This window comes from Spizellomyces punctatus (assembly GCF_000182565.1).
Source record: "Spizellomyces punctatus DAOM BR117 chromosome Unknown supercont1.24, whole genome shotgun sequence".
Taxonomy (NCBI): Eukaryota; Fungi; Chytridiomycota; class Chytridiomycetes; order Spizellomycetales; family Spizellomycetaceae; genus Spizellomyces; species Spizellomyces punctatus.
Window position 1 is genome coordinate 23,891 of NW_015971560.1, and position 13,912 is coordinate 37,802.

A 13,912-nucleotide genomic window follows, 5' to 3' on the forward strand; every position below is an offset into this window, starting at 1 on the left:
CAACAAATTGGATGCAACATATCCACATGTGTGCAAGGAACGCAAACAGTGCAGCTTGGGTGAGGCTAATGACAGATTCCTCTTCTTGACAATAAAATGTTGGACTTTATGAATGAAACAAGTTAGACCGTTCAAAATGAAACTATCGGGTGTTCGTGTAAATGTCAAGTCGGTTGGACGCTTTGAGCATCCCCGTTTTGTTGGTCACCAGAAATGCATGCATAAAAATAAAGATGCGCTCCCACCAAATGTGCTTGTAAATAATCACACAAGGAGGTCCTGGCAGTCCATGCGAGTTGCATGTCCACGTACTTGAAATACTCTTAACAAGCAAATGGATAAATACATATGGGAACCCAAAGCATGAAGGATGGATGCACATGAGAAACACCAAAGACTCTGCTGTTTATTCGGTGTGATGATGCCTGGGGGAAACCTCCTAAAACCCATTAACAAAGGATTCATACACAATGGCTTTGGCCCAATGCGTCAGCTGCGGTAACCTTTGCAAATGTTTGCAAGAGGAAGCAGTAGGGATATAATGTACAAGATGTATTTGCAATGGCGCAATCAATTTTACAAAAAGATATACAATTTCAATGCACTTATCGTCCTAAGAAAAGCGAAACGATAGCTTCGTATGAAGCGCCCGTCCTGGGTCTGAAGGCTTGTCCAAGAAAAATGCATCCAGTCAAGTGAGATCTCACCCTTGAAGAGTACAAAGCGGCACAGGGAACAACAAAAAGGCGAATATTCAGAGAGTGTAAATGTAGGTTGGTTTAAAGTGTGCATCATACCATTGTTGAATCTGTCAGCCATCTCGTTACGTTTGCGGAGCAGGGAATACCTTAATCCAATTCCTTCGGCGGAGGAAAGCGCTTCACACGCTCCAGCAATTTGGCAAGTGGTATGGCGGTGAACGAGATATAGTTCCGCAGTTGATAGGTCTGCTGTGACACAGCCTGGTCAGCCAAGATGCGCCGTGCCGATGCTGTGCGCTCAGGGTCGGCAGTAAGCCGCTGCCAGAGGGCTACCCTCTCCTTTTCTTTCATTCTCTGGAAGGTGTTAACCGAGAAGCCGTTTTTGCCGTTTTTACATAGAAGGAGACCAGGGCCAACGATGACCGCCAAACGCGCGAGAAACTCGCCATACTGGACCAGTCGACTTAGAGGCGTTGTGTTTTTACCGACGGTCCATGCGGCGATTTCGATTTTGTACATCTTTTGGAGGACATGTTGACTAAGATAGGTTAGGGTTAAAGTTTTAGGGCTTACACGGATTTGAAAGGTGCGTTACCTACCGCCAGATCCTGGTGTCCAGAAGCTTGCTATAACGGAATTTCGATACTAGCTTCTCATTAAACTTTCTCCTTTGGAGCCCAGCGGGCCACCCTTTTGCATTGTACGACTTGTAAAGTTTCCGGGACAGATTCTCGAAAATTGCGTACATGGCAACCGCCCGACGGTTTGGAAACTTTAGGACTGCTGGCGAGACAGGGTCAATATCTTGGTTTTGACGAATTGCGTTTGCTACGTTTTCGAATACATGCCATGGATGCATTGTCAGTAGAGTCACCTTTTACTTGCAAAAGCATGAGTTCCATACCTTGTTCCTTCGTTAGCGCTTTGGTGCGACAAAGGTTCCTTACGTTTTCGGGCAACTGCTTCTTATACTTTTGAAGAATGCTGCATGTTTCCTGAGCAGCAAATAACATGTCGTTCATCGATACTGGAGTAATTTGGGTAATTTTTCCAAACATGGCATCGGCTACAAAGGATGTGTGACCAGATTAGTCTGCGAACTAGGTCTGAATCTTTAACATGCCTCTTCACTTACCCCCCCGACACCTTCGCTTTTGGCTGCGAAGCAGGAGCATCTTCGCTAGTTTTGTGCTGAGATAACTGTCTCTTGTCCCAAAGACTCTGGACTTTGGTATTGGAGGAAGGCGGTCTCCACAGACTGTTGCTGCGATGCAGCTCCAGTAGAAGAGCCTTGCACGTTCACTGTGCCCGGATGTCGTCGGGCGGCCGCTTTTGCTACTGTTTGGGCTAAGAAGTTTGGCATGATATCGATTGAAAAATGATTTCGATCACGAAATAAACAAAGTAGCTTTGCGTAGAGCTTTATATCGTGTCTCCTCAAAAAGTCTATTTTGTTACCGTGAACCTTCCTTACTACAATCGAGACCCCTGCGGTTTGGGGTTAAGTCTTGATTGCACTATGCACTAGAAATCTAGTGTGATGAAGAATTCGAACAGGAGCACTGCGTTATCTGATCATCCCAGGTATTCTGTTCATATCACAAACTACTCTGTTGATAAAAGTTTTCATGGATACTCCAAGCTCCCTCAAGATGTCACAAAACAAGTGAATGCAACATATCCAAAAATTGAGCAATGCCAACAGCAGAACGAGCTAATGACATGGATTCCTCTACTTAGTCTTTGTGTATTGTTCAATATTGGATCAACATCAACGCATGCCAACCGTGGGACACGTTAATGACACAGATTCCTCTATTAGTGTCTTGAACCAGACAATACTATGTTGCACTTTATGAATGAAACAAACTGGACAGTATAAATGAAAACCATCGGGTGATGGGTAACTGCATTAAAGATCATCGAACATATGGACAATGCTCCCTCAACAAATGACACCAGTCCTACAAGTATAGTACACAGAAAAACAGAAAAACCAAAAAAAAACCGCACACAATCTCCTCACAGGTCCCTCTTTGCATACTCTGTCATACTCCTATACTCTGGCGGCGGAGGACTCCGCAACCCACCTCCATCAGCATTACTATCACCTTGTTCACTCCCTCGTTCACTTATGGGCTCACTTGCGTGTTCAACAGCGGGTGACACGCTTGCCGAATAATGTTCTTGAGAACTCGTAGTTGGGGAAAGCGGGGGTGGAATGTAAATGGGGAGAGTACCGCGCGTTGGGTCGAGGATGTAGGCCCATGTTCCTCCTTCGTAGTTTTCTGGTTTGGGAGGTGTGGGTGAGCCCGGGGGTGTTGGAGGGACCTGCGGTTGTTGCTGTATGGGTTGCTGTTGAGAGAACGAGGGCTGTTGCTGTACTTGCTGCGGCAGCTGCAGCTGCTGCTGTTGTTGTTGTTGCTGTGGTTGCTGCTGCAGCTGCAGCTGTTGCTGTGGTTGTTGCTGGGCGGAATGGAATTGTTGTGGAATGGGTGCAAGGAAGGGAGCTTGAATAGGTGACGGACTATGTACTGGCTGCTGCAATGCTGCCGGCATCTGCCCCTCCGAACGTGCTGCATATCCCGTGCCAGGGTCTCCCTCCCACATCCGCGCTCTCCACCAATCCCAGTCCATTTCGCGATCCCTCCGCCCCGCTGAGCCGTCAACCGTACTGGCCCCCTCCTCATCGATTGCAAACCGCTTTTCTTCCTTTTTCCGATTCCGTTTGGTAAATGCATATATGCCCGCGCAGAGTAGGAGCGCCAAAAGGACCGCGCCGAGAGTGATGAGGATGATTGCGTATGTGGGGAGACTAGTGGATGACGCGGGATCTGTCGTTGTCGCGTTTGCGACTGGGGAAGGAGGAGGAGCGGCGAGGACGGTCAAACGAGTCCCAGCAGCGCACTTTGAAAAAAAAAAAATCAATACGCAAAACACAAAAATACATACGCAAACAAGGAACGCACCTGAATATTCCCAACCGTAAAATGTCCAATCACCGTCCATGTATCCGCCGCAAGCGGGATCGGTCCGACGCTAAAATCCTGTTCCGGGAATCCCACCTGCGCTTCCGTCGCTGTCGCGAGAACATATGGGATGCTCAGATTATGGGCGTTGGGTTGGTAGTACCATGGTTCACAGGCGCTCTGAATGTTGCAAGTGGATTAGGTATTTGGGGCAGTTGGGACTGGATATAAGACGTACATAATTTTGGCGGCAGAAATGGATGTTGAGATGTGTGATGCAGCTACAGCGGTTCTTTTATGAGTAAGATCTTGCTTGCCTTGTAAAAATATTGAGAAGCACATACCAATTATCTATGGGACAAGCGTACTCTATGAGCTTTTGCACTGAAATAGGATCACAGTAAAGCGGATACTTACCAGCAGTCATACTAGCTCTGTCCCCAGAACAAGCCGGTCGTCCGCCCGGAGCAACCCTCCTCAAACACAAATCCGTAAAGTTGGACGAATTGGGCATAGGCCTCACAATCCCATTATTCTCTGAATAAAATCTCGCATCAAAGCTCACGCGCATTCTCGCGACGACGGGTTTGGTCTCGACGGGTTGGGGATCTGATAGGTTGCTCAGGTGGATGGTGACGCCTGTGATGGGGAGAGTTGTTCCTGGGTTCGAGGGATTATCGTTTGTGTCTTTTTCAAGTGTGAGCGGTCTCATCAAATCCGTTTAGAGAAAGTGTGAGCTAACTTACAGGTATAGCAATGTGTTCCTGGATCCCCACTCATCCAGTGATCGCTGCCCACACCACATACCAGCAGAAAAAGTAGCGCACATGAAAAGAATCGACCAGCCATCCTGATTTCAGAATCTCAACAAACATGAAATGGAATATGGAAGCAAAACAGCTCCGGTCAGATTGAATATTTATTTACAAGCAGAAAAACAAGACATTTAGTGCCATTGGCGCATGCAATGGGTAACCCTGCTCTACTACTTTTTCTTTCCCCCCTTTTACTACGCACACCAATCCGCAGGACAACCCATCACATGCATTGCTCTTTTCAGCAGCCAAGCCCTCCGTTTTAATCTTTTAATCCGCAGTGCAGACGACTGAAGATGAGTAACAAAACGAGAGGAACTTGGGCGTAATCCACGTGGGTTCAGGGTTGAGTGTAGGCTGAGTCTGTGCACACCTTCAGTTCAAGGGAGTGTGATTCCTTTTACCGCTCTGCAAGGATGAGTAGGCTTAAAGTTCATTGGCAACGATTGGCAACGATTCGTTCATCGACTCTTTTTCAGACCAAGGGCCAGAAATAACAAACCTTGAAAACCAAAAAGACTATCGCTAAATCGCCTGATTACGTCAGCTTTGATAAAGCCAGAAATGGCATATCTGGAAGACGAACGATGAGCAAACATAACGTAATGGTTGTCCAGGACGGGCCAAATGTTGATTAACCCTAATTAAGTAAACAGGAGTAAGATTGCATGGCACAGTCATACTATTAGATGTCCTAAGAGTTCATTATCCCTTTTATGGTAAGTCCGAATGGTGTGCAGTCCCGCGACGCGTTGACCGAATATAAAAGCAGGACGTGTTTCCGTTTCCCCCCCGCTCTTTCCCTCGCTTGTCTTCTCGTGTGGATCGCTCTCTCGCTTCTTCTCGCTTCCTCTCGCTTCCTCTCGCTTTTTGATAAGTTCTCCGTTCTTCGCTTCGTTTCCGTTGCAGACTTCACCCGGGTGTTTTTTTTTTGTAGCCTTCTTTTTTTTGTTTTCACAGATATGAACAACATGAACAACAACAACAACAACAACGCTGGGTCCTCTAGCTCCTCCGACGCCAACAACAAGAGGTAAGCTTGAGGGTTAAGCTTACTTTGGGGAGGGGTTCAAGTGGACGTTTATCGACCCCTCCGTGTGTGTTGGGACTGACGGCTATTCAAGAGAGCGGCGTTCATGTTGGTGCACATGTTCGTAAAATCTGGTCAGTGTGACGTTGTGCCTGGTCCGCACATCCTCTCGCACTGGACAGCCGTGACCTCGACACGGAGGGACTGCGTACCAGACCTGAGTAGGGATTGGCGTGTTCACTCACCTGTTGTAACACCCGCGCGGGTTAATCTGTATCACTAGGTCGTCTGGTCTCTGCGGTTTTGACCAAGCGGCAGGGTACATAGCGGCAGGCGGTCTTTTGATGCATCGATCCCAAAATGCATGGCGATGCTAGAGCTTGATTTTGGCCTTTCGGCTGCGTCTTGCTGACAAGGGCCTCAGGTGCCTGCGCGGATATTGGGCGTTCAAGTTGGGATGCGGGCGTTTATTGGCCATATTCGTAAAGCTCGGCACTTCGTGTCGACCCGTATCTGTGAATGAAAAAACTGTGAGAATGTATCTACGCCAGTCCATGGGGACGTTTCCCGCTGAGGCGTCTTCGTGCGGCGGGGTAGCCAGCACCTCACGGCCCATATATCGACGCAGTGTCCATTAGAACTATGTATAAGGGGACGTGAGATTGAATCAATGCTAACTTCCTCCCCTTATCTAGGAACAAGACCGCCCACCAATATGTGCGGGAAAGGCTGCTCAAGAGCTATCTCGGTAACGAGGAAGGGGTATGAAGAAATGAGCTTTATATTTGATATCACTGTTTAGCTTACACCAGTCTCTATACCTTATAGGTTCTGTTTGCGCGGTACTTCCGTCTGCAATCAATTGCGGATATGGAGAGCAAGCTACAGGACGCCCTTACTGTGTGCAGCCAGGACAAGAGCCTCGTGGTGAGGCAGAACGCGAAGAGCACACTTGGTCGGGTGGGGGTATGTAAGGCAACGCTGCGATGGCTTCTGTTCGCCCCCCCCCCCTTCTAACCTATACCTCTTTAGAATATTCTGGCTTCAAGGCCTGTTGCGGAAGCGCTGGCAAAAATTGCCAGAGCTCATGCTAAGCAGCAGACAACAAACGTCCCTCTTAGCAATAAGAGGGCCCATCCGGAGGAGGACGCTGCTGAGATGGGCAGCGCGTCCAACTCTATGTCTGCTGCGCAGGGCGGCGATCACGTGGGGGCAATGGAAGCCATTGTTAATGTCTTCCCTGCCCTTTATCGTGATCGCATTAGGGCACACATGAGCAACGGGGCTGCCCTAGGGCTTCTTTTGGCCAGCGGTATCATGGATTGTGCTTTCCGCAGTCTTTTGGTGCCAACGGTGCTCTCTAAAGAGCAGGTGCGCGAGTTCGTTAGTGACAGGAAAACTAGCAGCCCGCGTACCTCAGAAGAAGTCCTAGCATATGTTGAGAGCGTGCTCAACAAAGAGACGCCAGCGGAAGCTGAGAGAGTTGCCCAAGAGCCGGCATCCGAAGCTGTTCCTGTTCCAGGGACCCTTCTCAAGAAACAGCACGCCGGGTCTTCCAAGGCAAGAGATGCTCTTTATGATCTCTATCGCGCAAGAAGACCCTTGGTAAAATCTATCAAGGAGGCAATTAAGCAGGGACATGCATCTGAGCTGCGGTATGCTCAGAACTTGCTGCGTGAATTCCTCTTCTTTATCAACAGCGAGGTCAATCCTTTGCTTGAGATAAGGTCGGAAGGGTGGATTTCCAGCAATGTCCTTGTGCCGCTGATAGATAAGCTGTTTGCAAGGGAGGGCCGCTGGGAAGTGGTGAGAGGTGAAACCTGTTCATCCAGTAGCAGTGAGCGGATGCAGCGCGAGGGCAACCCTCTCGACGCCAAACCGTCTGGCCACAAACTGGACGGGGCGGTGCATGTGAGGAATTCCATGGATTTGGAAATCCTCATTTGGGAGACAAAACCTGTAACAGTTTGGCAGGACCGTAAAGCTGTTACAGGTGATAGGGTGAAGCTTATTCGGGGCATGAAAGATGCCTTGGATAAGGTCATTCGGCATCATGACTTTCATCTGCTCAAACTGGAAAAGATTGCCAAGGTAGAGGTGTATGGTATACAGACGTCCGCCTTTGAAGTTGTTGGTTTCGTTGCAAACCGCAGCCCAGAAGGCGCGACGATCATACTTCCTCTGCTGAAGTTTGATTTTCCGACGATCTGGGATGAAAGATGTCGTTTGTTGAATGCGGTTGAGGAGATGTTGAGATTGAAAGCACGAATGGTTGAGCAGGTGAACTACTGGGCATCTCTTCAACAGAGTGTGTCTCGTGCTCGCCGGCAATCCGATCGTGTCTTGGAGCCGTTACCGGCTTCAATTACTCAACATACTCCTGGCAAGCGGCAGCGCACCGCTTGAAGGGGTGAATGACGCGGGATCTTCCAGAATGATCGTACGGTTGGGATTGGCATTGCGCAATCTGGAAGTCCCGCGGAACCGCTCATTCACCCTGCACCGCAAACAACAAACCAAGTCAGAGCGCATAGCTTGGGGTGACTAGATGTTGGTTCTTCCAGATAAGATCGTACTGTTGGGGTTGGTAATGCGCCATCTGGTAGTCCGCCATCTACTTCGCTTCCAGATAATGATCGTACGGTTGGGTTGGGAGTGCGCCATCTGGAAGTAGGGTCGAGAGCTGAGCGAAAGCGCACATCGCTTGATAGAGGCAGCGGGGTGCTTCTCTGATTCCTTGATGGGTTTATTCTCTTTGTTGTGCACAATACGCAGCAGGCCTTGAAGGACTTCCCTAAAGAGAGACTCAGGTCTCTCACCCTGGGAAGATACGGCGGAGTTCATGCCGCCGGGGGTAATGCAGCTATAGTGGTCCCAAGCCCACGACTCTTTTGAGGATGCAGAGGGACCCATAGGAAAGATTTCCGTAAATAGAATGTACATGAAATAATAAATATATGTGTGTTTTCTTGTGTGTAAAGCACTCACTTGGACGATGATGCCCGTGATTACATGTACAATGAGCGGACAGAAGCTTATCAGATTACGTGATTTTTACGCGTTGACTTTACACTTGCCAAAAACACACGCATAACACACATACGTTACTTTTCTGCTCATGACTGCATACGGGATTGGAGGATGTCGTCTGAATGCACACGACGATGGAGATTCAGGTTGCTCGCTCTCTATTCCCTTCAAGACCTCGGTTCGCTCCGTCTCGCCTGCCTTGACGCGTTCCCCAGCCTCCTCTCCAACCTTGTCTGCAGCCACAACAATGAGTGGGATGACAAACAAGAATGGCATGTCACGTAGCATGTCGAGTTTGAGAGTGGGGAGCCGCCAACGGACATGGACCGATGGACCCGTCAAAATTCCATCTCCCAGTCCATCTCTGCCCGACGATACATCTCTCACGCCCACAGCCCTCATCCAAACCCTCAAGTCCCTCTATTCCTCCTCCCCAACCAATCAATCCACAGCGCTCGTTCACTACGACCCTCAAACAACATTCACAACGCCCCTCTTGCACATTTCTGGGACTAAAAATCTCGCGCAAGTATTTAGTCTCTTGCCGACGCTATGTACCTGTGTGGATTTGGACGTTCACGGTGTTTATGAGGGGGTTGTGAATGGTGTGCCTATTGTTCTCTTTCATGTACGTATTGTGTTTTTGGTATTTGCCATTTGCATCTCGCCCTTCCCCGGCGCACACGTTAGTCATCTCTACAACTGCATGCATTGATCCAATCTTCTTTCATTAGACAACCACAACGCTTCACCTCAAACCCGCCCTCTTACCTCCCCTCAGATTCCCATCGACTCATAAACTCGCATACACGACAAGCATCCAATCCCACACACACGATTTCTCAATCATTGATCTCATGACTGGGATTCCCATCCTTGGATCCGTGTATGAGTATGTACGGCCTATTGTGGGGTCAGTGGCATGTCGGGTTGTGAAGAGAGTGTTGGGGACAGGTGAGCGGACTGCGACTGTCTTCGATGTGCAGGTTGTGGAAAAAAAGTGGTGGAGGTTGTGGTAGAACCGTTTACAGTTTATTGCATGGATATCTCTATCACATACATGTTATCGCATACATTACAAATGTACAGTTGAAAAATAAACTGTTTATCGCCCACTCCCATTTCGATATATCACAATGCTTCACAAACACAAAAAAAAACGTTCCTGCGGGCAACCGATAACAACAAACTTCCGGAATGGTCCGCTAATTTTGCACACAAAAATCATCCTCAATTGCGCCCACCGTTCTCCTTTACAAAACCTTTACAAAAACAACTCTACCGACCATCAGCACCGAACTGCAAGCAAACATTGCCAAAATAGAGTCATATGCAATACATTCCACATCATCGCTTTCCTACCCCAAACAAAACACACGCATAAAAACACCGATATCAAATATCCTATCGAGAACTGCGATACTTTTTGGGTTTACCCGCATCCGGGATCACGACACGTGTCTTTCGACGAGTGGCGTCTGAAAAGAACATTCCAAACTCAAAAACCTTAAAACTTAAAGCCACATGACCTCAAAGTAGGAATTCCTTACTTCCTTGCAGTTCCGATCCTGCAGATAAACGTCATGAAAAAACCCGATTGCGGAATATCCTTATCTACTCTTAAAATGTATCAGCAAGGGATATATAAACACCTCATCCCCCAACCCCCACCCCAACAAAAACCCACAAGGAATTATGTTGAAAGATTTGCGACGCACAAACACATCGGAAACCTCTCTCATCCCTCACGCTCATCACACCCTTGCACCCTCCCAGTCCCTCTTATCTCTAGGCGTCACCTCTCAAGGCCTAACAACACCCCAAATCACCGCACGTCGACAAGAATGTGGTGCCAATATCTTGGTTGGCTCCGGGGGTGTCCGGGCTTGGAAGGTGTTGATCGGGCAAGTATGTAATGGGTTGACTGTGGTGTTGGTTGCTGCCATGGTAAGTGTACATTTCATCGCCAACTCGTCTTTCTTTGCCCTCGTACAAACATCCATCTAACATAAACAAAAAATCGCTAGTCCATCGCACTGGCCATCCAAGACTGGCTCGAAGCCGCCGTGATCCTCTTTGTTATCGTCTTCAACACAATCGTAGGCTTCCTCCAAGAATACCGTGCAGAAAAAACCATGGAAGCCCTCCAAAAAACCGCATCTCCCACCTCCCGCGTTCTCCGCAACGGCCAAACCGAGACCATCGCGTCTGAAGATCTCGTACCAGGCGATATCCTCTTTCTGGAACAAGGGGACGCCGTTGGAGCCGATGCACGGTTGATCGAGGTCTATAATCTTCAAGTGGAGGAAGGGCTACTGACGGGTGAATCCCTCCCGGTATCCAAATCCGTTGATGCGGTTGAAATGGATACTGCGTTGGGTGATCGACTGTGCATGGTGTATATGGGTACAAATGTCGTCAAAGGGAGAGCAAAAGCCGTGGTGGTCGCAACAGGCATGCAAACTCAAATCGGGTCCATCGCAAAATCCCTCTCGGAATCGAGCGAACCGACGAGCACGCCCCTCCAAAAACGACTCAATCACCTCGCGCTGGCCTTGTTTGTTTTTTCGATTATACTGGCTCTCATTGTATTCGCTGTGTACGGCTTTGTGTTTAGTCAAGAAGCGTCCATTTATGCGATCAGTGTCGCTATTGCCATGATCCCGGAGGGGTTGGTGGCGGTTGTGACGCTGACCATGGCGTTGGGGGTCAGGAGGATGGCAAAGCAAAAGGCAATTGTACGGAGGTTGGCGGCTTTGGAAGCCTTAGGGTCGACAACAGATATTTGTTCCGACAAGGTATTGAACGTGGACTTTTTGCTGCATAAAAACGGCATTGTTAACCAACCAATCTTACAAAATACACAAACAGACAGGGACACTCACACAAGGCAAAATGGTCCTCACACAATTCTACGTCCCACATAAAGAAACTTACACCGTCACAGGGACCGGTCTGGACCCGACAGGAACCATCCAAAGCGAGGACCACACATCAATCATCACCGAAACGCTCCCAGACTATCTGACCCGATTCGTCCAATGTGCAGCCTTATGCAACACGAGCGCGATTCACATGGACGAGGAAGGGATATGGAACGGTACCGGGGATCCCACAGAGGTAAGCGAACACCTTACAAAAGCTCTGCAACAATCACATAATCGCTTCTTGATGCTCACACACTCGTACTCCACAGATCGCACTCCAAGTCTTTGCTCACAAACTCTCCAGCGGAAAACCCGCCCTCCTCCGCACACCCGACGCACCAACACACCCTTGGACTCTCATCGCCGAACATGCTTTTGACTCGACCTTGAAACGCATGTCCGTCGTCTACATGCACGAACCAACTAACACGGCATACGTATTCGCAAAAGGAGGGTTAGAATCACTCATACCCCTCTGCAAAAGCCTCTGGGATGAAACACCTTTGACCGAACACATACGTGCCGAAATCACAGGCAAGGTTAACGACATGGCTTCAAGAGGTTTACGCGTTCTATGCCTCGCCTATCGACGTCTAGGCTCCACACCATCCACCCGAGACGCAACGGAAAAAGATTTGATGCTGTTGGGGTGGGCGGGTATCAATGATCCGCCGCGACCCGAGACGGCCTCAGCCGTTCAAGCATGCCACCGCGCGGGAATCACAGTACGAATGTTAACTGGCGACCACCCCCGCACAGCTGCAGCTATCGCAGAACAGGTGGGGATCCTCGATATGAGTGGCAGTCACACCACCGTCTGTATGGACGCAGTGGAATCCAAACGTGCATGGACGGGCCCCGAATTCGATGCCTTGACAAGCGACCAGGTGGATGCATTACCGGAACTACCTCTCGTCGTCGCGCGGTGTACGCCAGATACCAAAGTCCGTATGATTGACGCCTTGGACCGACGGAAGAAGATTGCCGCCATGACGGGTGACGGCGTCAATGGTACGCTCCTTCGTTTTCATCAATTCTTTCTCTCTCCAATCTTCCAATTAACATACACCATGTTTAGATTCCCCATCCCTCAAAAAAGCACCAATAGGTATCGCAATGGGCACCGGAAGCGACGTAGCAAAACAAGCCTCCAGTATCGTCCTCACCGATGACAATTTCGCAACAATCGTATCAGCCATCGCACAAGGCCGGCGAATCTTTAGTAATATCCAGAAATTCGTCTTGCATCTCATGACGACCAATGTAGCCGAAATCGTTGCATTGATTATCGGATTGGCGTTTGTCGATGGGAGTGGAACGAGTGTTTACCCACTCAGTCCCCTCCAAATCCTCTTTGTCAACATGGTCACAAGGTAAGCTTTTCTTTCTTTTCGCTTCAACAGACCAACTCTAACACATGTTCTAGTTCACCTCCAGCCATGGCACTCGGCATTGAACCCCCACAACCCACCCAGATGTCCCACGCCTACACACCAACCCTCTTTTCACGCAACATGATATTCGATATAACATACTACGGTCTCACAATGGGATCCCTTACTCTCGCCGTCTTTATCCTCCGGATTTTCGCATTCGGAAATGGGTTAGGCCACGGATGCAATTTATACCATGATGACGATGATTCGATTGCAGGGTGTAGGGATGTCTACCGCGCGCGTGCAACAGCCTTTGTCACTCTCACTTGGACCATCCTTATCCATGCCTACGTATGCAGGCACCGCACACAGAGCACATTCCACGGATGGAAAACCAACAAAGCCCTAGCGTACTGCTGTCTATTCGGTATGGTCATTGTCGTGCCCGCGCTGTATATCCCCGGCACGCAATACGTCTTTCGGCATGAAGGTATAGGATGGGAATGGGGGATGGTCGTTGTGGCTTGCTTGGTGTATATTGCGTCGGCGGAGGGGTACAAGTTTTTGTGGAGAGTTTGGATGAGGAGAAGGGGGCAGAATGAGATTGTGGAGGCACACGAAGAAATGAAGATGGTGGGTGATGCATGATGGTTATTGTATCTAGGGAATGGCAAGACATTTTGTAAAAGGACGGTCATATAATATATTTTTCTTTATTTACCAATACTACCACTTGAAGACCAATCTGCCAAAGAATAAAAGATGTTACAGGTAAAGGCAGCAAGTTGTGAAACCACGCACTCAACGGACTTGACAAAAGACCTGAAAATATACAAGATGCAGTTTCATACCAGGGCTCAGCTCGTCGTATGAATAGGTCAATAGACCACTCATAATGGGCATGTACACGTTCTAGTCTAAACTATCGCTAAAAACAAACTCTGAAATGATAAACAAATGCAGTAAAACCACCAATTCCCCATGCATCATCACAAATCACCCTTTTTTCAGAACTACCTTGAAGTTTTCCCGTCCTTTTTCCCCACAACGGTAGGCCGACAGTG

At 48.7% G+C, this 13,912-nt stretch overlaps 5 protein-coding genes across 6 annotated transcripts; 3 read left to right on the forward strand and 2 right to left on the reverse strand.

The window, feature by feature from the left end:
• Positions 1-848: 848 nt before the first annotated feature.
• SPPG_08660 (uncharacterized protein) lies at positions 849-1,560 on the reverse strand (the record flags this gene model as incomplete). The annotated part of the gene is made up of 2 exons (XM_016756806.1): positions 849-1,239; positions 1,301-1,560. The coding sequence occupies 2 exons, from the start codon at positions 1,558-1,560 to the stop codon at positions 849-851; spliced, it is 651 nt and encodes a 216-aa protein (XP_016603938.1).
• A 1,033-nt stretch (positions 1,561-2,593) lies between these two features.
• SPPG_08661 (uncharacterized protein) lies at positions 2,594-3,836 on the reverse strand (the record flags this gene model as incomplete). Its single annotated transcript, XM_016756807.1, has 2 exons — positions 2,594-3,608; positions 3,834-3,836. The coding sequence occupies 2 exons, from the start codon at positions 3,834-3,836 to the stop codon at positions 2,724-2,726; spliced, it is 888 nt and encodes a 295-aa protein (XP_016603939.1). The 3' UTR covers positions 2,594-2,723.
• A 1,454-nt stretch (positions 3,837-5,290) lies between these two features.
• On the forward strand, positions 5,291-8,304 carry SPPG_08662 (uncharacterized protein). Its single transcript, XM_016756808.1, has 3 exons — positions 5,291-6,277; positions 6,344-6,481; positions 6,548-8,304. Exons 2-3 carry the CDS (start codon positions 6,386-6,388, stop codon positions 7,919-7,921), a joined length of 1,470 nt encoding a protein of 489 aa, XP_016603940.1. The 5' UTR covers positions 5,291-6,277; positions 6,344-6,385; the 3' UTR covers positions 7,922-8,304.
• Positions 8,305-8,585: 281 nt separating this feature from the next.
• SPPG_08663 (uncharacterized protein) lies at positions 8,586-9,660 on the forward strand. Its single transcript, XM_016756809.1, has 2 exons — positions 8,586-9,173; positions 9,280-9,660. The coding sequence occupies exons 1-2, from the start codon at positions 8,634-8,636 to the stop codon at positions 9,562-9,564; spliced, it is 825 nt and encodes a 274-aa protein (XP_016603941.1). The 5' UTR covers positions 8,586-8,633; the 3' UTR covers positions 9,565-9,660.
• A 480-nt stretch (positions 9,661-10,140) lies between these two features.
• Positions 10,141-13,560, forward strand: SPPG_08664. 2 transcript variants are annotated; one of them, XM_016756811.1, is made up of 6 exons: positions 10,141-10,492; positions 10,573-11,343; positions 11,417-11,665; positions 11,742-12,483; positions 12,551-12,845; positions 12,899-13,560. In XM_016756811.1, exons 1-6 carry the CDS (start codon positions 10,241-10,243, stop codon positions 13,494-13,496), a joined length of 2,907 nt encoding a protein of 968 aa, XP_016603943.1. In that variant the 5' UTR covers positions 10,141-10,240; the 3' UTR covers positions 13,497-13,560. The 2 variants fall into 2 exon arrangements, with proteins under 2 accessions (XP_016603943.1, XP_016603942.1); XM_016756810.1 differs by having other exon boundaries at positions 12,910-13,560.
• The last annotated feature ends 352 nt before the right edge of the window (positions 13,561-13,912 follow it).

What these genes read in the sequence shown, in the direction of transcription:
- SPPG_08664 (XM_016756811.1), top strand. Translation starts at nt 10,241, where the DNA reads ATGTTGAAAGATTTGCGACGCACAAACACATCGGAAACCTCTCTCATC. An exon ending in CAGATATTTGTTCCGACAAG is followed by an intron (nt 11,344 to 11,416) that starts GTATTGAACGTG and finishes ATACACAAACAG; the next exon opens with ACAGGGACACTCACACAAGG. An exon ending in GACGGGTGACGGCGTCAATG is followed by an intron (nt 12,484 to 12,550) that starts GTACGCTCCTTC and finishes CACCATGTTTAG; the next exon opens with ATTCCCCATCCCTCAAAAAA.
- SPPG_08663 (XM_016756809.1), top strand. Translation starts at nt 8,634, where the DNA reads ATGACTGCATACGGGATTGGAGGATGTCGTCTGAATGCACACGACGAT. An exon ending in TGCCTATTGTTCTCTTTCAT is followed by an intron (nt 9,174 to 9,279) that starts GTACGTATTGTG and finishes TTCTTTCATTAG; the next exon opens with ACAACCACAACGCTTCACCT.
- SPPG_08662 (XM_016756808.1), top strand. Translation starts at nt 6,386, where the DNA reads ATGGAGAGCAAGCTACAGGACGCCCTTACTGTGTGCAGCCAGGACAAG. An exon ending in GCACACTTGGTCGGGTGGGG is followed by an intron (nt 6,482 to 6,547) that starts GTATGTAAGGCA and finishes ATACCTCTTTAG; the next exon opens with AATATTCTGGCTTCAAGGCC.